Source organism: Beta vulgaris, chromosome 3, assembly GCF_026745355.1.
Source record: "Beta vulgaris subsp. vulgaris cultivar EL10 chromosome 3, EL10.2, whole genome shotgun sequence".
In the NCBI taxonomy this organism is placed as follows: domain Eukaryota; kingdom Viridiplantae; phylum Streptophyta; class Magnoliopsida; order Caryophyllales; family Amaranthaceae; genus Beta; species Beta vulgaris.
In genome coordinates, this window is record NC_079204.1 from 14332226 (window position 1) to 14354781 (window position 22556).

At 36.3% G+C, this 22556-nt stretch overlaps 1 protein-coding gene and 1 pseudogene across 4 annotated transcripts; both read left to right on the top strand.

Moving 5' to 3' along the window:
* Window positions 1–5189: 5189 nt before the first annotated feature.
* On the top strand, window positions 5190–19895 carry LOC104888833 (lysine--tRNA ligase, cytoplasmic). Of its 4 annotated transcripts, none has more exons than XM_057393624.1 (17): window positions 5190–5530; window positions 6271–6349; window positions 8007–8072; window positions 8195–8343; window positions 8443–8536; window positions 8802–8887; window positions 9365–9483; window positions 9553–9615; window positions 11526–11651; window positions 16865–17147; window positions 17221–17317; window positions 17403–17559; window positions 17818–17961; window positions 18035–18103; window positions 18185–18328; window positions 18444–18504; window positions 19501–19895. In XM_057393624.1, exons 3-17 carry the CDS (start codon window positions 8050–8052, stop codon window positions 19518–19520), a joined length of 1635 nt encoding a protein of 544 aa, XP_057249607.1. In that variant the 5' UTR covers window positions 5190–5530; window positions 6271–6349; window positions 8007–8049; the 3' UTR covers window positions 19521–19895. The 4 variants fall into 4 exon arrangements, with proteins under 4 accessions (XP_057249607.1, XP_057249606.1, XP_010672233.2 ...); XM_057393623.1 differs by having other exon boundaries at window positions 5191–5530; window positions 8178–8343; XM_010673931.4 differs by lacking the exon at window positions 5190–5530 and adding an exon at window positions 5984–6181 and having other exon boundaries at window positions 8178–8343.
* On the top strand, window positions 19520–20812 carry LOC104888834 (RHOMBOID-like protein 13; annotated as a pseudogene).
* Window positions 20813–22556: the final 1744 nt, after the last annotated feature.

Here is a 22556-nt window from a genome sequence, read left to right on the forward strand (position 1 = left end):
GTTTTGTAACTTTATTCATGTTGATTTATCAATTCTCGAAACTTAATAGTTCCTCACTTCCTCGCGCAAGTTTGGTTCATATCAATTACCTTTGCCTTTCATTATTGCAAGTACATAATAATGCACCTTCCTCGTCATTCTTTACTTTATAATAAAAAAGTTTGTCACTTATCACTCACATTTCTATAAAACATGCCAACGAAGATACAAGAGAAATTTATATCCTTTACTACAAAATTCGTATTTCAGAATTATTCAGCGTGTGAGATTCTCATATACCGAAAAAATTTCTAATATCGTTTCCACTTATGAGTCTTTGGTATCCGTTGAAAAATGCCTAGAATTATGTACCGTGATAATTAACCAAGCTTTGGGGTTTCGCTTTTCTAATAAGAGTTCTTCTCTACTTTTGGTTGTGGATATAAGTAACACATTGTTGGTGAAGCATGTTAATTTTTGTGTCGATTATTTTTTTAGTTATTCATTGCTTTATTGCGTTTGTTATAACAACATTTATTATGGACTTTTCCTCTTGGATGCAAGGACTTAAAGTCAATAAAATCTACCAATAACTAATGCTCAATAACTTATCCTGAGAGCATGAGAATATTGAAATGACATTCTTATCAAGTCTTGTGTCTCCATCCGTCGTAATATTAGTGTTCCACTTTAAATTTTATATTATCTCTGTTTCATAATATAATAATAGTATTTTTTGGTGTATCAAAATGTTGTGCCTATTTTTTTTTATCAATTTATTTGGACTATTATTCTTAATTTCTACTTAAACTTTCAAAATACCCCTATCTTTCTTTCAAAATATGTGTTCATATTTAATGTTTTAACAAGGAGCATTTATTACAATGTACCTCTCTTGTGCATTGCACTTCTTCATGGAGTAATGATAAAATGCTAATCATGAGTGGATTGACAAAATCACTCATAAGGTAAATGGGTAATTTAACAATTAGAAAGGAGTAAAGTGGTAATTTAAAAATTAAACGAAGTCAATATGGTATTAGACAATTGACTAGGAAATGGAAGGGGAAAAGAGATGCACAAATAGGGGTTGAGTTAACAAAAACATGGGTTTCAAATACACAAATAGGGATTGATTTAACAATGACCACGGTTTCAAATACACAAATATGGGTTCTTAATTATACTTTTGGGGAGAAAAGTTGTCGGTGTCACTTTTTGCCTTAATATTATTTTAATATTTTTTATGATATTTTATTAATATAAATCTGTGAGTTGGTGGAGGTGTCACTTTCATTATATACACACCTACCTTTTCAACTTTTTTCTTATTAAAATACCAAACCCACTTTTTCAACCTTTTTTTAATAATATATGGGTGTGAGTGGTTTTATCCAACCGCTCATGATGAGCGTTTTATCGCTTCTCCTGCTTCATGATCCATGCCTTTGCAAGCTCTATATTGAACTGGTTTACACTCACAAAACACCCCAATTGATGTCAAAACATCTTTCTCATTGATGAACTTAAGTTCCTCAAGGAAAGCTTGATCCAGCTAAACTTCTACCACAACTCTAGTTTGTAATTTGTCTCTCTTACTTGTTGCTTGATCAAGTTTAATCAATTTTCCCAGCCCCGACCCAAGCAATATGGAGACCTTGTGCTGTGTTGAAAAATAGGCCCCCTTTAAAATCTATCTTATAATTACCTGATTTTTCCTATAAAATCAACTAAATTCAAAGGCACAATACTAATTTTAAAAAAAGAATGCAGAATAACAATTATAAAATCTATTTAACGGATTTCCAAATTTCTCAACATTCAACATTCAACAATAAACACATCCCATTTTCATTGAGTTTACATTGTCAAAACACACCTATCATAAAATAAGATAAAATATGCCCAAAATAACAGATGTCCAGATCCAATCAGACAAAATCCAGAGAAGAATTCACTAAAGTTTCTAAACCAACTTCATTCCTTTTATAAAAAGATCAAATTTAGTAGTAAGATTCAAGAGCTTACACTGAAGAACACCAAGAGATTCGAAATCAGATTCAAGTCCATCAAACCTAGATTTATTCCTTTTCGTTATGGTCGTCGAAAATTGGTGCTCTTTGAGAATAATGCATCCTCTCTTGTACTCGATTAATTATTTTTCCAACACCAATTCAAACAATAATATTTCACGAAGATTGACGGTGTGATCTTTCATTAGCTTATTAGAAGTAGTTCATAGTTTGAAAGAGGTAAGGAGAGAGAGAAAAAGAGAGAGAAATAAAGGTAAGTTCAGCGCTTCAGGAAAAAAGTGAGGAGAGAGAGAGATAGAAAGATAAGAGCTTTAGGAAAAAAGTGAGGAGAGAGAGAAATATAATGTTCAGGGATTTAGAAAAAAAGTAAGGAGAGAGAAGGTACTGCTGACTGTATTTTTTTTTTTTTTGGCGACAAGAACAAACAGACCAATTAGGACACTAATTTACACTGTCTAGCTGCAACGGCTAACCTATGAGCAGGGATGACATCCGTTCTAGCAACTTTCTTTATTTCACAAGAGCTAAAGTCTCTCCGCAAGGCTCTAATGTCATGCAATACGGTGGCAATCTCAAAGGGTTGATGTGTGATACCAATAGCTCGGACAACTTCCACTGAATCCGAATGAATTTGTAGGTGCCGGATTCCTTTCAACTTTGCTTCGTATAAACATCTGTATTTGTGCTTCAGTTTGAAGAGACAACAACGCGACTATTATTGCGTTGCCTTCAGAGGCTCGTGACCCATTCCTCTGTAAAATGCTTGTAGGGTCTTCATATATTTGCCTGAACACGATATTATTCCTGTGGATCCAGATCGACCAGAGAATGGCTACGAATTCTATGGCTCTTTCCGACTTGACCCCATCCTCCTTCCAAAACAACTATAGAGAAATTTCTTACCCATTCTCCCAAGGGAATGATCTTGCTCGAGCCTGTTTTGATGCCTAAGTTTGAGCTTAACCAGATACGGGCCGATATATTGCAATCTCTAAAGAGATGGTTTTCATCCTCCTTCTGCTGATGACAAAGGTAACAATCAGGCTGCACGGGTATGTTTCGTTTTATCAAGTTGGAGTTAGTGGCTAATGCCTTATGAATAAGCCTCCACACGAAAATCTTCCATTTGGGTATGAGATCTGAGGCCCAAAGTTTACTCCAAAACGATCTTTGACTTTGAGATGCATCTAACTTGCCCGTTCGAAGCAGAAAATGGGTATAGACGTCTTTGACCCGTAAGGAGCCAGAGTTGGACTCACTCCATGAAAATTGGTCATGGAAGGTTTCTTGAGGAAGATATGTTGAAAGAATCCTGATAGCAGTTTCTGGCGAGAAAACTCTCCATATGAGAGGAGTATTCCAAGTTTTACGAGATGAAATCATCAAGTCCTTTACTTGTCGGAGTCCCATGGCTTCTAGATCGATGCCCGGTTTGAGCTTGATAGATTCGCAATTCAACCATTTGTCCTCGAGAATGCTTGTGTTTGACGCATTCCCAATTAATTTGACGAATCCTTCAGAACAGTCTTGGATTGATCTGCAAAGACCTCGAAATCCCCAAGAAACTCTGCCTAACTTGTGTTTTTGTAAAACCATGTTCACAGGAGAGTTTTTGTATTTGGCATAGTAAACTTGGGAAATCAGTGAATTTGATGAGTTATGGATCCGGACTGCCTGCTTTGCCAGAAGAGCTTTATTGAAGAGATGAACATTCCTAATTCCCAGACCTCCTCCTCCCTTGGGAAGTTCCAGCGTGCTGACTGTTTTTTTTTTGGTGCAAAGTAATGTTGATGTATGTGATTTTAGTTTTTTGAGTAATTTTTTTTTTCAAAAATTTGAGGCCGCTCCAAAACGAAGACCATGTTATAAGTCCCATTTTTGGACTTGCTCAAGGCCGACCCTGAATTTTCCTAGAGTAAATGACTAGACAAAAGCTAATGTAAGGATTAGAGTAGGCAATATGGAGCTTTAAGATATACAATGAAACTTGAATAAACAAACTCCACCTTTTTTAGTTTAAGAGATTGGAATTTATTACATTTCTTAGATTTTTATAAACACAGTCTACTAAATTTTTTTAAAAAGTGCATCATATGTTTTGAAAATGGAAGTGGTCTAGGTCTTTGGAGAAAAAATCCATACAATTACATCTTCTTTTGGAAAAGACAAAATATACAACAATAAATAAAAAAAAAACCTAATAGACAAAAATTGTAATAAAGAATCACTTTCCAAATAAAAAACACATGTTATAAACCAGATGAAAAATAAACACCGAAACGTTATTTATATGTATGATATTTAGTAACTCGAAACATCTTTCAGACTATTATCTAACTACTTTTTTTTTTGGTAAACAAAGTGCCCATTCATTCATTACATACTAGAGTTCGGAATATTACGATTCGAGTTTTTTTTGGTAAACTACTTTTTCTTTATTTTCTTAACCGAAACACACAAGATTAAACCTTAAATACTCCGTATCACCACAAAGAGAGAAATCTCCAACTTATCGCTAGAATAAATACTCAAACCTTAAATAAAACCTTAAAATTCAAGGTGTTATTCCACCAAGCTACAACATATCCCTCATTTACTGAATAAAAAACTCCATAACATATAGTTTTCATTGACTAAATATTTCTTGAGTTAGTATTGTGTCGGACTCGTCCGACCATAATCTTTGGTCGGACGATTTTTAGGTGGTTTCAATTTTTTTCAGTTAGTCTTAATTTTTTTTTCAGTGAGTCTTCATTTTTTTCAGTTAGCCTTCATTTTTTTCAGTTAGTCTTAATTTGTTTTCAGTTAGTCTTCATTTTTTTTCAGTTAGTCTAAATGAAAGTAAGTTACCTCTAAATGAAAGTAACTTAGGTCTAACTGAAAGTAACTTAGGTCTAACTGAAAGTAACTTAGGTCTAAATGAAAGTAACTTAGGTCATTTTTTTTCAGGTAGCCTTCATTTTTTTTTTCAGGTAGTCTTCAATTTTTTTCAGGTAGTCTTCATTTTTTTTCAGTTAGTCTTCTTTTTTTCAGTTGGTTTCAAGTATTTTTAAACACTAACTGAAACATATAAAGCACCAACTAAAAGAAATAAAGAACTAACTAAAAGAAATAAAGAACTAACTGAAAGAATAAAAAGACCATGTAGCTTCCTTCATGCTCTGCTCAAACTTTCCCTTCAATTCTTGCTCCCTTTCAGATTTCATCTGAGCCTTCACCACATACCACTCTTTGTCATCAAATTTCTTACCATTTTAATGCCTCGACGGCAATGGCAGCATCATCTGCACTGTCATAGTTAACAAACCCAAAACATCTCGATTTCCCGTCCGCATCCCTCATCATCCGCTATATGCTGCTTTTGTTGTTTGGTGTTTCGTCAATTTTCAACAAAGATGAGATAATGATATGTGCACACTTGCTCATTGAGAATTAACTGACATTTCTTTATACATCTGGCAGGGGAAGGAAAATCACATCAAGCTCAATCTCTTTGGATTATCAGTTCTTGAAACTAGGTGTGTAGATGAAGTGAATCAGATTTCTACTTTTTGTGGCCTATGTTGAACTTGTTAGTTTTGAGATACTATGCTAGTAGTCGGCTTCAGGGTTGTGAAATTTTATCAATGAAATATATATCTATTACTTGATTTTTGTCGTCGTATCGTGTATCACCTGTAGTACGGTTGACGGCGAAGAATTGGCAGCATCAGTGACGAGAACTTGTTTTGGGCTCAGCCCGTCTGACAGAGTGAAGTATTGGTCAGACGGTCTGACCCAATACTTTCACATATTTCTTTACCTTGGCCACGAAGCAAAATTAGATTTTTTTGAAGCAAAATTAGATTTAATCTTCTATTAACCAGCTTCGTTAAACAACAAAAAAGAATTGACCTATTGACTTGGGTAGTTGGGGATCACGAATTAAACAACAAAAAAGAATTGACTTGGATCACTTGACATTGACACATATAACCACTTTCTCTGTCTCACTCCACCACTCTCAGCGCCCATCTTCTGCGTCAGCAACACTCTTTCTCTCTCCTCTGCTCTCTTTCTTCTTCTTCATCAAACATGGAGAATTCTGCCGATGATGCTGCGAAATCTCTCGCTAATTTGTCAATGGATTCTAACCATAATTCTCAGGAATCTGAAACTCTTAGCAAAAAGTATACTTTCATTGAGTTATCTGCATAATTTGTTCCGTTCTTATGCTTGCCTTTTTGGTACTAATTATTGTTTGTTTGTGTGGAATTAGTGCGTTGAAGAAGCAGTTGAAGAACAAGCAGAAAGAAGAAGAGCGTCGCAAGAAGGAGGAGGAGAAAGCTGCTAAGCAGGTATTATAATTTGCGAATTGGTATAATTTGGAGTTTATTACTATGAATTTGATCATCATTTTAATACAATTGCAACATTTCAACTTTTATATTGTTCATCTGGAGTACTTGTCAAATTTAAAATAAAAACATGTTATTATGATATTAGCTTTTTATCATTTGTGATAACTTAAAGATATTAATGGTTAAAGATATATGGAAGAACGGGGGAAGTATGAATAATTTATTTTTATATGCGTTGGAATGGAGTTGAATTAATCAAATGGTCATTTGCCTTTCTTATTCTTAATGAATGGTCCTACACAATAAATCTTAGACATGTTCAATGGGCGGGCCCGGGTCGGGTCATGTTGTATGTGGATCGGGTCGGGTCGGAAGTCTTGCTGGCGCCTTCATATAAAACAAATTTAGTTTTTTCTATAAAAAAAATGCCAATATTAAAATTTTTACCCAAAACTTTTGAAAAGAATCCATGTTTAGAAATAAAATTTGAAAACCAAAACAATATCAAACTTTTTCTGAACAACTTTTGCAAAAATTCATTTCCAAGGGCTAGACTGACCTGACCCTTCCCGTCCCTGGCCCTATATAAAAAAAATATCAAATGGATTAAAAGAATGACTTAGCAAACAAAGGGGGTTTATTCTTTTGCAGAGAGGGATGGGGGTTTATCATTGAATCGGTAGACTGTAACTACTTACCATGCTTTACAATACCTTCGTATAGTTTTCAAGTGAAAATTCTTAGGTATACAAGCTGCTGATCTGACTGCATGTTGATAAAAAGTTACATTTGAAGTAAGGAAGTATATAGTCCTTGCTAGTTGGATGAGATAGTGCCGTGTGTCCTAACAATTCCGGGACTAAAATTTTGAAAATTAAAACATACAAATTTTATTTCAGTCATCAAGAATATATCCAAATTCACATCAATTTCACAATCACAAACAATCACAAAATCGAAATGACATTATACAGAACAAGTCATTGCAAGATTTAATATTCAGATATACAAATTTAAGTCTAAATTTAATATTCATTAGAAAAAACTACAAGTCATTACAATTATATGTTCTTGGGTTCCTTTGTTCATCGATGCATATCTATAGCAAGATTTCCATTCAAGAGACTTGTGAAAAGTGCCAAGTACAGTTCCTCCTACATATCATTTAAAGCCAAACAACAAAAACAATCCATCAAATATATTGCATGGAGAAACAAAAGAAATAGAAAGGGATGTGATTGTGCAAGAAACAAACGAGTAACCAATACTTTACCTTTGAAGAAAAAGACTCGTTTCGTTAATACAATTGCAACATTTCGACTTTTATATTGTTCATCTTGGGAGCTAGTTAAATTAAAAATAAAAACATGTTATTATGATATTAGCTTTTTATCATTTGTAACTGAATTTCAAAGATATCAATGGTTAAAGATATACGTTGGCGAGCTTGAAAGTTAGAGTGGTGCAATTATAGAAGAACGGAGATGTATGAATAATTTGTTTGTATATGCGTTGGAATGGAATTGAATTAATCAAATGGTCATTTGCCTTTCTTATTCTTAATGAATGGCGTATCGTAACTTACTTGGTGAATATTTACATAGAAGAGGTATTTCCATTTGTAGTTTAATTTTCTTGTAATTATTCTGTGTAGGCTGCAATGCCGAGCTCTCAGGGTCAGAAGTCTCAAGTTGCTGATGATGAGGATATGGACCCTACTGTATGTAACATGGTTAATGTTTAGTGATTTTAATTATTAGTTTATGGTTATTAGATGTAATGCTTGAATGTTTGTTGAAGTTGTGGGGTTTTCTTTTACTGACAGCAATACTTTGAGAACAGGGTGAAATTCCTGGATGCGCAGAAGGCGGCTGGAATCAATCCATACCCACACAAGTTCCATGTTACATTGAGTATAGCTGGATACATAGAGAAGTATGGTGGGTTGAACAATGGGGATCATCTTGAGGATGTGCAAGTATCATTAGCTGGTAGGCGAGGCTGGAATTTTCTTTTTAATTCTTTTGGGGTGTGTTTGAGGTCTAGTTATTCGTGGTTTTGCTAAGGAATGTACTGCTTTGTCTTTGAAGGGAGGATCATGAGCAAGCGTGCGTCCTCTTCAAAGCTTTTCTTTTATGATTTGCATGGCAGTGGTGCCAAAGTCCAAGTGATGGCTGATGCTAGGTAACTAGTACTTGAATTATCTTCATCTTTTAATCCTTGATTCCTTGTGTGCTTTTACATAATGTGTTCATGTATTGCTCTTGCTTGGAACCGTTGGTGGGATTAAATAAGGAGGATATGTAATATTTGTGTTATTTGGTAGATAAAATATAACTTTGTTTGATGACACCCTACACATAAAGTAATTGTACATTATTGGGGTTGTTATGTTTTTGTTTTCATGTGCTTCTTGTTAAACTTGTTTTGCTGTTTTTTTTTTTTGCAGGACTTCCGAGCTTGACGAAGCTGAATTTTCTAAGTTCCATGCTTCTGTGAAACGTGGTGATATTGTTGGTGTAACTGGATACCCAGGTTTGTGTTTTAGGACTTGTGAATTGCTGGACTCCATCTTTGAACTCAATGTTCTGCACTGTTTTATGGTTTTTTACATTTTCTGTTTGTTTAATTGCTGAAAAGTTCCCCCCTTTTCTGCGCGTGTGTGTATCAATCTTTTGGGAAATGGTGACTTGTAGCTGATGGATGTTTCTACTTTAAATTGATTTAAGTTGTCAGTGTGATGCAATTAGTAGACTTTTTTCGAATCACATAGTTTTTTGGAACTCCCAAAATCCAAATGCTGGGAACTACGGAAGTTTGAATTTCAATTCACTGCCTTGTGATTTTAGGAAAGATTTGAAAGTGCAATATCAGTTCACTTCAAATTTTAGTTCCTCATTTTTAGTTTTTTTAAAATTTTCCCCACAATTTTCTCAGGGGTTACCTGTGCACTGTGAGTCCTCAATCTTACTGATTTTTCTCCATTTATTGACGTGCCATCTCTGGATTCAGGGAAATCTATGAGAGGGGAGCTAAGTATCTTCCCGAAGTCTTTTGTCGAATTATCTCATTGCCTCCATATGATGCCAAGACAAAAGGCTGTTGCTGCTTCAGAGAATGCCAATGTAAAGGTAATATCATTTTTCCTGAGTTCAGGTCCTTTTCCAGCTTTCTAGATCTAACTTGTTATTCTTTCTCAGAAAGGTGATTCTTGGGTCCCAGGAAGTACAAGAAATCCGGAGTTGTACATCTTGAAGGATCAGGTACTAAATTAGTTGTGAAATTGAAAATCGGAATGCTTGTTGTCTCCTTTGTGGTTTCATTTTAATTTAGGAGCTACAGCCTACAGGCCTGTGCCTTTGATCAGAGTCCTGTAACTCTTGTCTGTGACTTTTAATTGATGCCTGATTTATTTTCTGTTATTATTTTCTTACCACCATGTTCATAGTTTTGATTGTTGGTCGACCAACTGTAGATTTTTTTGCTATTATGCTCTGGCTGCATTAAATGCTGATTTGGAATCAACAATGTAAGGGTTAAGAGTCTAACTAAATTTCACAACTTTTCAACTCTAGCTATCTTGTCTGTTAGCCCTATTACTTGTGACCTTTTAGATTATTTAATCAATATTCAATAATCAAATCCATTTGTGGATTGCATGTTCTATGGGAATTGAGCTTCTTTTTCTTGTCAGTTTATTCTTCGAATACAAGTTGGTTTTACTATAAAGCACTCTGAAGTATCAGACATGGGAGGTATGTTTCGAAGTGTTGGAAATGGCTTACATTCAGAAATGCCTCCTAATAAAAATTTAAAGTGCTCAAAACACCATCCTGATTTTGGAAACCTTTGAGCTCGTTTTTACATGTTTCAGAAATGCGCAAGATACCACTCTTATGATTCCTTTCTATTCTAGATGATGGAAGGACAAGTTTCCACTGCCATTTCCTACATAACAGGGATTGAATCATGGGGGCAGCAAAGGTGATTGGGGGAAGGGTGTTTTCAAGTTGTGGGCTTGTGCCAAACCCTGAGAGAGGGCAAGCTCAAGTGTTCCATGTACCTGACACTAAAAGAAACCCAAATTACTTACCTGGCCTTCACTCCTCTTATGGGCCTATGACTTTAAACATTCTTTTGCTTTATATGCCAGTTGTTACTTGTTAGTACCGGATCAACTATATATCCTTAATGACTATCAAAACATAAAAAAGATCGTGAATCAACCCCAGAGTAGTTAACCAGAATTCCATAATCAGTTATAAGTTTTCATTACCCCTTCAACCCTTCCAAGTTCCATCAATCTTGACAAATGTTGGCATTCTGGTGAACTGATTGCATGGTTAATGAATGACATTTTTTTATATTTTATAGTCGTTATAGGTAAATGGTGGATTCGTTACAAAACTTAGAGGCACATGGTGCAATTTTCAATACGCAAGGTACCTCATGAATTCTTAAAAAGTTCAGGGTATCTCATGAAAACTCCCTTGTATTAGGTGAATTGTGGGCATAGTTCGAAAATATGGTTTCTGTCACAGTTGCGGTCACGGTCACAGGTGATGCGGGAACGGGAACGATGCGGTTGTCATACCGCTGAATATCGGCTTCAACCATGAAATATCCCTAAAACCCGCCTAAAATGCGGTTGTTTTACAACTTTACGATGCGGGTAATATCGGTTCGGTAGATTTGAAAACCTTTACGATACAGGCGATACGATACGGCCTTGTTTTGACACCATGATTGTGGGTAAATCTAAATGGAATAGACATCAAGGCTAGAATTACAGTTAAAGTGAGGACCTGGACTTGGGTGACTTTTTTTGCATTTCAGAATGTCATGCCAGTAGTGATGTGTGCTGTGGCAGTAATCTGTTTAAAGTGGGTACAGGATGCCATGGTAACAGTGATGTGTGCTGTAGCAGTAAGTGTATTTTGTTAATAAAAAATGCTGGGTGTAAAAATCTGCCTATCTGAGGTGTATATTTCAAAAAAGTAATGAATCCAGCATCTTGGATAAGTTACCCCGTGTAGGCATGCTGTTGCAGCATTGTTTTGTTTCCTTGTCTTTACATATTCCATGTTTGTTGGTGAAAGTTTTTGGAGTAAAATTGGTTTTGGTGTGCTTCAAGCTGTTGCTAGTTTTCATGTTTGCTCACTTTCTGTTGTAGGAAACCCGCTATCGCCAGCGATACTTGGATTTGATGTTGAATGGTGAGGTTAGAGAGATATTCAGGACTCGATCAAGGGTTATCTCATATATAAGGAGGTTTCTTGACGATCGAGGTTTCTTAGAGGTAACTGTCTCTGATCCTAATCTGCTGCAAAATTTGTGCTTTCCTTTTGTCTTTCAGGAGAAACTTTTATGTGCTTTGGGAACAATTGGTTTTTAGTCAATAACTGGTCAAAGCTCTTAATGGATGACTGTGTTTAAAATTAGAGTTTAATTAATTGATATCTATTATTGCTGATTGCATTGGAAATCCGAGTGTTTTTTTTAATGAATTTCATTCTTCTTCATGTGTTGAGTTAAGATATGAAGTATAGCTTAGGTGAAAGTTTACCTGTTATAGGGCCTTCCATGATAGATATTTCTTCTTATCTCTTTCTTCTCCTTTCTAGCATCCCAGAATTGCTATGGAAAACTATGATTCTTCCACTTGTCTACCGATATGGTCATATGGGTACAATGTGATTAACTGATACAAAAACTATTACTTCATGAGACTATTATTCTAGGGTCCTTTTGCTTATTTTTTTTCTTAACTAAGGCTATGTTTAGTTCACCTGAAATTTTCTGATCTGAACTTATTTTTTCTGATCTGATATGATCTGATCTGAACTGATCAGATAACAAGATCTTATCTTTTAGATTTTTCCCAATATATAAGAAAAAATATAGTCATGTGGGGTCTTGTTTGATTCGTCTCAATGAGTACTTTATTAATATTCAATTATTATAATTTTTACTAATATGTAATGAAAGATATAGTGATTTTTAAATATAAGCATTATCTGAACTGATCTGATCTGAACTTATTTTTTCTGATCTGATCTAATCTGATTAAATCTGAAATAAGCAAAAATAAGGTGAACTGAACATAGCCTTAGATGGTTTATGTACTTCCTCCGTAACAAAAAGATTGCAACGTTTGTAAAGAACACAGACTCCTAGGCAAAATTTGGTAATTGTAGTTAGATGGGTGAATTAGTAAAAAGTAGGACAGAAAATGGAGGAGACCATTTGGTTAGTTGCCCATGTGGGACAATTAGGAGCAAATTTTGGGGGAAAAAAATCTGGGCACTTTTTGTCTTTTTAGGAGAGAGAAAGAAATGGCCCACCCAAAATCCCCTCCCCCCCTTCTTTTTTACACTGTATTTTTTGGGAATCTACCAGATTTAGCTTAGGCGCCATTTTAGTACCTTTAGATGAAGCAAAATTTTGAAATCCAATTTTGTAACCTTAGTCATTAAGTAAAAATGCAAAGTTTCCCACCAAATTTAATTGTTTCAACCCTAATTACACCTCACCCTATATAAGGAGAGGAACCTATAAGAAAATCAATGTTTGAATACACAAAATATAAGCTCACAATGGCTTAAGTATAGTATGAAATTAGTCATTGCACATACTGTACAGCTTCTTCATCTTCTTGCAAGTCAAAAAAAACACCAACACCAAAAGCAGCACCCTCATCCTAGTACCAAAAACCTGCCAAATTGGATGACGTAGGTGCATTTTTTGGAATAGATTAGCTACTTGATGAAGAAGGGTTAGGAGCACCTAAACTAACTGAAGAAGAAATATGGGTCAATGGATTTATGAGAAATTTTTTTGGGCATCTAACAAACAATCAAAGAGGTTACATAAGTTTTCAGCTCCTTGGTATGATAGAAAATGGGAAGTTACCATGGGGGAAAATCTCATGGGTTGCTAATCAGATTGAGGTGCATAAACGTACAATATCTAGAATTTTTAAAGGAGAAAAACAGAGATCAAGAGAAGTCATTGATGTCAGGTCCAAAAAAGGGAAATCAGAGAGGGAAGCACAAGAAGTTTATGAGGAATGGCTACAATTAGCTCCCCTTCATCTGAGGTGTGCTTACAGAGCATACGCAGGCTACTTAAAGTGCTCACACATGAAGATTTTCAGGCTGCTTAAGGCAGGGAAGCTAAGGATGCACACTAGCAACAACCACCCAACAATCACAAACAAACATAAGATAGAGAGAATGCAGTGGGTACTCAAGCACATTGACTATGCTACAGAGGGTAGCAAACCATGCTTCATCCCTATGAACAACGTTGTTCATATTGATGAAAAATGGTTTTACTTAAACCCTGAGAAGAGAAGGTTTTATCTACTACCATCAGAAATTGATCCATACAAAGTTTGCATCTCAAAAAGGTACATGATCAAGGCAATATTCATGGGTGTTACATCAAAACCCTTATTTAATGAACATGGTGTAATGATACAGGATGGAAAAAGTATGGAATTTTCCCCTTTGTGTTCACTCAAAGAGCAAAGAAGAGAAGCAAGAACAAAAAAGCTGCGACACTTGAGATCAAGGCAATACAAAATGTTACTAAGGTTGTGATCAAAGGTATGATGATTAGAAATGTTCTACCAAGCATTATGAGGAAATGACCAGAAGGGATGTGCATGGGACATATTAATTCAACAGGATAATGCAATGCCACATCTAAGTGATGATGATGTAGAATTTAGAAATGTAGCAAGCTTAAATAGGTTTAACATTCACCTTATTTTCCAACCACCAAAGTCATGAATTCAACATCCTAGATTTAGCTTTATTCAAAGTTCGCAATACCAATCATCTCCTAAAAATTTGGATGAGTTTATTGAGTAAGTCAACCTAGCATATGTAAATTTTGATCCCAATCTTATTAGGTACACATGAATTCAGTTACAACATGTAATGGTAGTCACTCTCATGGTTAAGGGAGGGAATAACTACAAGAATCTACATGTGGGGAAAGGCTATGTTGGAAAGGCTTGAGTTGCTAAAGGAGAATGTTGAAGTTGAACAAGAAGTCATTGATGAGGCTGTGACATATCTTAATGTAGTCACAACTGAACACACAGAGGAAGCAATGGAGGAAGACATAGAAGTTGATGCAAATTAAATGAATCATGAAGATGACTGCCCCTTTTAACCACTTTTGATGAAGGTTAAGCTAAATTATAAGTACCTTTTTGTTCACTTATCTAGACTTTAAGCCTTCAAGTTAAACACTTTTTTTTTGTTAGGTTAACTATAGTGGTTAGAAGGTCTTTTTTGTAATTATGTGATGACAATCACTACCACACTTTTTTTGTTGATCTTAATTGAAGAAACTCAACTTTTATGGAAGGTATGTTATGCGTTCGTTTGCCTATTGTTATTGAGTCTCAATAATTGGAAAGTAAATGATATCTTATTATCCTATTGAATGCATGCTTACTGTTTTGATAAGTCTCATCATTTGACAGTCTTAGGTCTATCATGTTTAGGGTTTTTTCACAAATAAGGTAATGATGTTTGTTATCTCAACGTTCACAACAAGGACTAATGTCAATGGTGTAGCACCAACAAATGTCCATTGTTGCAAATGGAGCAAATCAAACATCATTACCAATTGTGTTGAGTTCCTTCATCACTTGGACATTAACACATACATAACTCATATTAAGAAAAAGGGACAGTGACACCCAAGTGCATAACCTCTTCCTATGGTCATAGAGATTCTATTATTACATTCACATACACACACCATCCAAAATTGGCTTCTCCAACTCAAAGGGCAGAGACTTAGACCAACATAGACGCAACAATTTTTTAATCCAACAAAGCAATTTTTAATCCAGAACAACCACAATTTAATCCAACACCCAAATGAAACATCAAACAAATCTCACATGCATAACCAAGATCATCACAAAATACCAAATCACTCATGAAAATCAAACTTTATCCATCACCAACATCATGACATAATTTATAATCCAACACAAATAACCAACATCATCACAAAAAGGCGAATCCCACACAAATAACCAACATCATCACAAAAATGATAATCCAACAAGCAAATCCCACATGCAAATCCGTCTTTAGGCGACCCATCATACACACCCACAGAAGCAGAACACATGAAAACCACATGCAATTTTCACAAATAAGAATGCAGAATAAAATAACAAAATCAACTAAAAACAGGATGATAGGTAGAGATAACATCTGGGTCCCTCTGCCAAAGTAAATCAGATGGTGTCTGATTTGTTGGGGGACTCATCATCAGATGACAGAATGAACACAGGTTCATACCCACCATGACCGTAAGAATCAAAACCCATAGAGTAAGAGTTAGCCCTAAAGCCCATAATTTGAATGGAGGAATCATCACTGGATTCCAACATTTTAACCGTCTCCTTCGCTTTCAATGGTGAAGATGGCTCTGCAATTTTCACCCCAACACCCCTGGTTTTGCGAAAGTAAGAACACCTAGAAAACCGCCTAGGCGTCGGTCTTGGGGACTCCAGTTTTTGTTTCTTCCGCCAACGACCCGCAAACGACACTCCACTCAAATTTCTTCGCCCTGTTTATGCTTTCAATTGCAACCCCTAAAGCCACCAACCCTTCGAGATTCAAGCGCTTAGCCGCCCCCCCCCCCCCACTTTCGTAGAGGCGAGTGAAGTGAGTGAAATGAGATTCTTCGAAAAGTTGAACACAGAGATTCAACATAATTTTTCTATCAAGATCAGTTTCCTTTGCTACGACTGATCTTAAAAGATCAAGATTAACCATTTTTAGTGAAGGTAAGTGAGAAAGAAGGATAGTGTGAGATGAAGAATAGGAGAGAGAATGCGCCGTTTGAGGGAGAAGAGAAGAGGAAAGTAGATCTAGGGTTTCTCATTTTCGGATTTAAGAAGAATAAAAAGGGGGGAAGAAATTAGGGTTGGGGGAAGTTCTGAATTGGAAGATGGGAGCAGTTTTTGAAGATCATAAATGGGGCGGGCGGGGGGGGGGGGGGAGTTAATGCAGCTCATGAATGGGGAGTTGAAGAAATTGGATTTGATTTCTGAATTGGGATGGTATAGATAGATATAGGTGTAATTTTGGTGGGAATCATTAGGGGTTAGGATTGTTTAGGTTAGTAATGTAATGTGGGTTAGGGAGTGGTAATGTACAATTTTCTAGTAATGGCATTTTGTAAATATATTGAACTTTTTTAACTAAAAGTAGTAAGTTTCAAATTGTTGCTTTTTTTTGATACGGCCTAAAATGGCAAATGTTGCATTCTTTTTGTTACGAGAAAGTATATGCATATAACTTGTTGGAAAATTGACTCTTGAACTTCTTGTTGGAAAATTGTGCTGTATTATTTTATTTGAACGTATGCGGTATTTCTTGGGAAATCGGCTAAATGATATTTCACTACCGGAGTCTTTGAGAAGCAGTCATTACAGTTTGATGCAAATCGATCTAATTCCTTTGCTTACAGGTTGAGACACCTATGATGAACATGATTCCCGGAGGTGCAGCTGCACGCCCATTTGTGACCTATCACAATGACCTGAATATGAAGCTATTCATGCGTATTGCTCCTGAACTTTATCTGAAGGAGCTAGTTGTTGGTGGTTTAGACTGTGTGTATGAAATTGGAAAGCAATTTAGGAATGAGGGTATTGACTTGACACACAACCCGGAGTTCACCACTTGTGAGTTTTATGAGGCATTTGCAGATTACAATGATATAATGGAGCGGACTGAAGAGATGTTGAGTGGTAAGCGTCTATTGGATAGATATCCATGGTGAATTGTTCTATATCATTGGGTTAACTAGCCGGGTTGCAACAGGGATGGTAAAGGAAATGACTGGTGGCTATGTCATCAAGTATCACGCAAATGGGCTAGATAAGGAGCCAATTGAGATTGATTTTACTCCGCCTTTCAGGTTCTTTACCTGTTACTGTCTTTTTTTGGATTGTATTCTCTTATATGCGGTATATATTAATACCCTCTAATCCTTGAAATTGCAGGAGGATTGACATGATAGAGGGATTGGAGAAAGTGGCAAACTTGTCCATACCGAAGGATTTAGCTAGTGAAGAAACTAATAAATATCTGATCGAGGCCTGTGCAAAATATGATGTGAAATGCCTACCACCGCAGACAACAACTCGGTTGCTGGATAAAGTGAGTTTTTATATTATATTAATTTGCTCTTCAATACTATGATTGTTTATATGTTTGTAGAATAATTTGGCTTTCTTAGCTGCTTTATTGCACAGGCTCAAAGATTCCTTGAATTATGGTTGATGCAAATCTTTGATCTAATGTCATTGGTTCCATTAAGTGTATCTCATATCTTGTTGGGATGGCCGCATCCTTCCCAGTTCCCTATCTTACCCCTGTTCTTTTTTGAAACTTATTCTGCTTCTATATTGTTTGCAGTTAGTAGGGCACTTTTTGGAGGAAACTTGCGTTAATCCATCCTTCATCATAAACCATCCACAAATAATGAGTCCTTTAGCTAAGTGGCACAGGTCAAAGCCTGGCTTGACTGAACGTTTTGAGTTGGTTGTGAACAAGCATGAGGTATGTGTCTGACCTTTCTTTTGTTAAACGGTCGTCTTCCATATTATTCTAATGTCTGTTATTGGCTGCTCAGCTTTGCGACGCGTACACTGAATTGAATGATCCTGTAGTACAGCGCCAGCGATTTGCTGAACAACTGAAGGTGCTGAAAGCTTGTTCTTAATCACTGAATTTTAGCCTGCAATTCCTTTGATCATTCTAAAAGTTTATTTTCATTTTTCAGGATCGACAATCAGGTGATGATGAAGCAATGGCCTTGGATGAGACATTCTGTACGGCTCTTGAGTATGGGCTTCCCCCTACTGGTGGTTGGGGTATGGGTATTGATCGACTTATAATGTGGCTGACAGATTCCCAGAATATAAAGGTTCATTTCTTGTTCCTGCTGTGTGTACAGTTGGTCTGCATATGAGTCTGAGTGCATGCTTGTAAATTTTTTCCTAGCTTGAGGCTTCACCACATGTGTGCATATGTTGTTACAGGAAGTTCTGCTTTTCCCTGCCATGAAGCCTCAGGATGAGCCATCAGCTACACCAGCTAAAGGTATAAAATCTTTATAATGTAACGATCTTTAATGTTCTTCTGTTCTTCCCAGTTTATAGAGAGCATGCATTTGTTATCATAGGTATGGGGCTCTATGACATGTTTCAGTTTGGTCTCAATTAAATGTAGCACTGGACTAAACTGGAATTTTCTGGCATAAAAGAACAATACCAGAATACTTTGATCCCCAAAACTTGCAGTTTGCTTCGATGCTTTGACACGCTCTTTTAAGATTGTTTTTGATGAGTACTCGAGAAGTTTCTTTTACTAAGTCGGAAAAATGAGTATTCTGCATCCTGCAATCTTTCATCATCTCTTTGTCATATAGACCCTGGAGCTGGTATTCTTTTGTAGATGCATGCAAAGATTTGAAATTAAGTGAACTAAGTAAATAAGAATAAATTGGTGGAAGGCATCTTTGGCCCGTGACCTGTATGATTATGTCCAAATGAAAAGAATATTAGAGATTGGTAGTTGAGGGGAAAATGTTTGCCGGGAGAGTGGTCAAAAGAATTTATGCTTTGCAACAGAAGTAAATTAAAACAATGTGTGTGATGTCTGCTCTGATCACCAATAGATCCTGTGAGGCTGTGATACCTGTATTGTAAGAACTTTTGCATAGTATAACTTCATATGACAAGGTTAATAATGTGACTTGTGAGGCACTATGAGATAGGGAAGGGGGGGGGGGTTGGCGATGAAAATGTAAAGGGTTAGATTTCCAGGTTTGCTAACTGTTTGGAAAGTTTGAAAACTTTCTTTTGTTTCTGATATTTCAGAAAAAATAGATCATTTTTACATAATTGGGGTTAATCTTTTGACCAGATCAGACATTTTGGTGCATAATCTAGCGCTTAGCTTGAATTAATGATGGTTGCTCTATCATCTATTTGTGGCAGTTCATGTTGTCTCTTGTCTGTTACAATCTCATGGCTGCGCTAATCTAAACATGCTAACTACTTATCATCTGTCTTTTTTACTTTTGAAAATTTGCAGCTGCTAGTCAAGAGCACTAATGTTGACACGACTCGCATATATTGCGTGATTACTTGCAGCAGCTTCTTGAATTCATCGTAATTATCATCAATACAAGTCTAATTTTTGTTACACTTGGAAGATTGATTCAGGCTGCTGTAACAAAATCATTTCGGGCAACCTTGTGCAGAAGATTTTAGATTGGCCATAACGTTCTTTAGGCTATCCTTTTTATAGGTTTATCTTGGTCCTTTTTTTTGTTTTTGTATTTTTTTTCCCATTTCAGTTTCCATTAGTGTCATTCATCTTGTGTTTAAAATGAGTGCACTTTGGAGTCTTGGTGTTGTGGAACAATTAGGGCATATTGGTCTTGGATTTCAGTTTTATCTTCATTATAGTCTTGTGTTGTTGTTTTATCTGGTGTTTTGGTATTAGGGGCTTATCATGTTTTGATTCATAGGCTTAAGTTGGATCATTTTCGACGAGTAACTGCGGTTGGGTATTCCTGTGTTGTTTTTGGGTGGATGACTATCTTGTCTGTGAAGCAGCCGTCTTCGAAGTTGAGATTGTTTGGATTTCTTTCACTTCCTATTAGTTTTGCGCCATTTGAATCGCTGATCTTTACATCGATTATTGTCCCGCAAGCGAGTTTTCTTGGGCATTTGTCTGGAATTATTGTTGGTTATGCTATTGGATGGGGTTTGATTCATGGGATGAACAATGTTGGGATGGATTGCTGTTGTATTTGTTGTGAGTTTGAAGCGTTCTGGTGCTTATGATTTTGAGTTTCTTGAGATTGAACTTGTTACTGATCCTTCCCTGCCACGGTTCGCTTTCTTGCCCCTGGTAATGGCAGAATGTTGCAGATGAGTTCAGTACCAACAGGAGGTGTTGAATTGGTATAAGATTTATGGACTTACAATGTATATGATTGGAAACAAGATGATAGTATACTTGGCTGACACTATGAACAAGGGTTTCTGTGATCCGTATAATATCTGGGAGCCATGACTTGTTCTACATTTACTAACACTTTAGGAAGGTACAACTTTTATGCTCTTCTTCCATCAGCTTGGAAAGAAGTTTTTGACTGATTGGTATTATCTAGATTTTCTTTTGGCTCATTTAAGGTCATCTCTAAATTGAAATTATATGGAGTGGCCAAAGTTTGAATTGAGAGATTTTATTGGTGGGTTGGTTTAGATGAGTGTTTTGCATCTTTGTACTGGCAATAGTGGAAAGAACATCTTATATTATTGTTCTATTGATTGCAAACTATACACCTTTTATATGCATGAGATTTGACTGATATAATCAAGTGTTTTTCTTCAAATTGCCACCTTTCTTGTATTCACTACTGTCAACATTGTTATAACTTTCTGACTTATCTAGCGACTTCTGTAGCAATTTTTGATGTAGATGAGGAAGCATTGCTCTCTTGTTTTAACGTATATGTGAATTTATTCTTGACTGTAGTTGGATGTAGTGCAAGGCTCCAAACGAAATTATATGATGCGTGAAATTTGTTCAGTACTTGGTCATGAGGTTCATAGGAATGACTGTCGAAAACTGATTTGGTTTCTAATTTTGATCAGCAGAGAACATTAAGTCAACTCAGTTTGTTCTTCAGCCTTAAATTTTACATAGTTCTTGTAGTTTATGCTTTTATTTGGCAATCCAGTGAGCAGAATAATCAAACCACGTAATACAGAGAAAACTTTGTATTATATCATGTTGCAGAGAGAGTATTTTTTTTGTCTTCATGGATCCATGTTCTACCAGGAGATCCAGTTGCAGAGCTTAGCATGTTAACATACTAAATTAATATTGATTGAACAAGATATCATCAAATCCTTGAAAGATACTCTGTTCTTCCTGTCCTAGACCTTCTGATGAGTGATGATACTCATTCTTCATAATCTGCTGACTATAACTGGAGTACAAATGATGCAGAAAACGACTACCCCCTTCCCCTGCCCCAAGGCACCTTTTTTGTCCTGGTTATAATCTCGCGGCTCAGTCATGTCACTGATGTCAGTAAAATAGGAAAGCTTGCGTTTGGTTTTCATATGTTCACATTTGATTCTTAGAGGAATATTAATTTGTGTGTTTGCTTGGTGGCTTGAGTTGTTGACATTAATCATAATGATACTACTCACAATTTTAACACTTTTTGAGTGTAGTGAACCAGATGTTTCGTTTGCACTATCTCCTCAAAAAAAAGTCTTCTGCTGAACTAGTTTTCTGGCCATATTCTACCATCAATGTCTCATGTCCAGGATTGATCTGCAATTTTGTACAATTTGGTGATATGTCTTGGTCTACTGTGGTGCACCATATGGTAGTGTGCTAGCAAGACTAAGTGACTTTAGGTTTTGCTGGTGATAACTATTGTTTCGGAGCTCCAAGGTCTTCAGAAAATAGCCCAATTTTTATCTGTATGGGATCATTCATGAGTTCTTTGTATTCATCACCCTCATTGTTACATTGTTCTGTTGGGCTTGTAGATGAGTGCAATTCTGACCTGCACGGCTACTACTACCATCTCTCTTGCTGGGTTGGAACTGCTTTCACTTTGCAGCTGTTTAGACTGCAGTAGTACAACAGTGTATCATTCTTGGATGTGGTGGTGACTTCGGCTCTGGAGTATTCATTTATGAATGCAAATTGCTCCATGTACTGGTTGCATCAGTACTTGTGGTTACGTGGATCCTTTCTGCACATCTCAGCTTCTTCTGTTTTGAGTTCGTTTGGAGTTCTGGTCATTATGAACAAAACGATGACACTAGGCTGGGTCAGCCAGACCCGAAACTGAGTCCTAGCATGGCAAAGCCCGCAGGCCTTTTGTGTCTGGTTGTGTCATGCCTTAGTGCCTAGGCTTAAAAATTGTGATATTGATGTGCCTTTTTGCATCCAAAACTGCGGCCTAGGCTGCCACAATATTGTGACATGCCATTCCTATCTTGTGCCGCTGCTTTTCCCATGTGGGTTGTGCCTCGGGCCACGGTAGCCCAATGACATCCTTAAATTGAACTGCTTGGTTGTTTACCGTGAGTCCATAACAGATCGAACTAAGT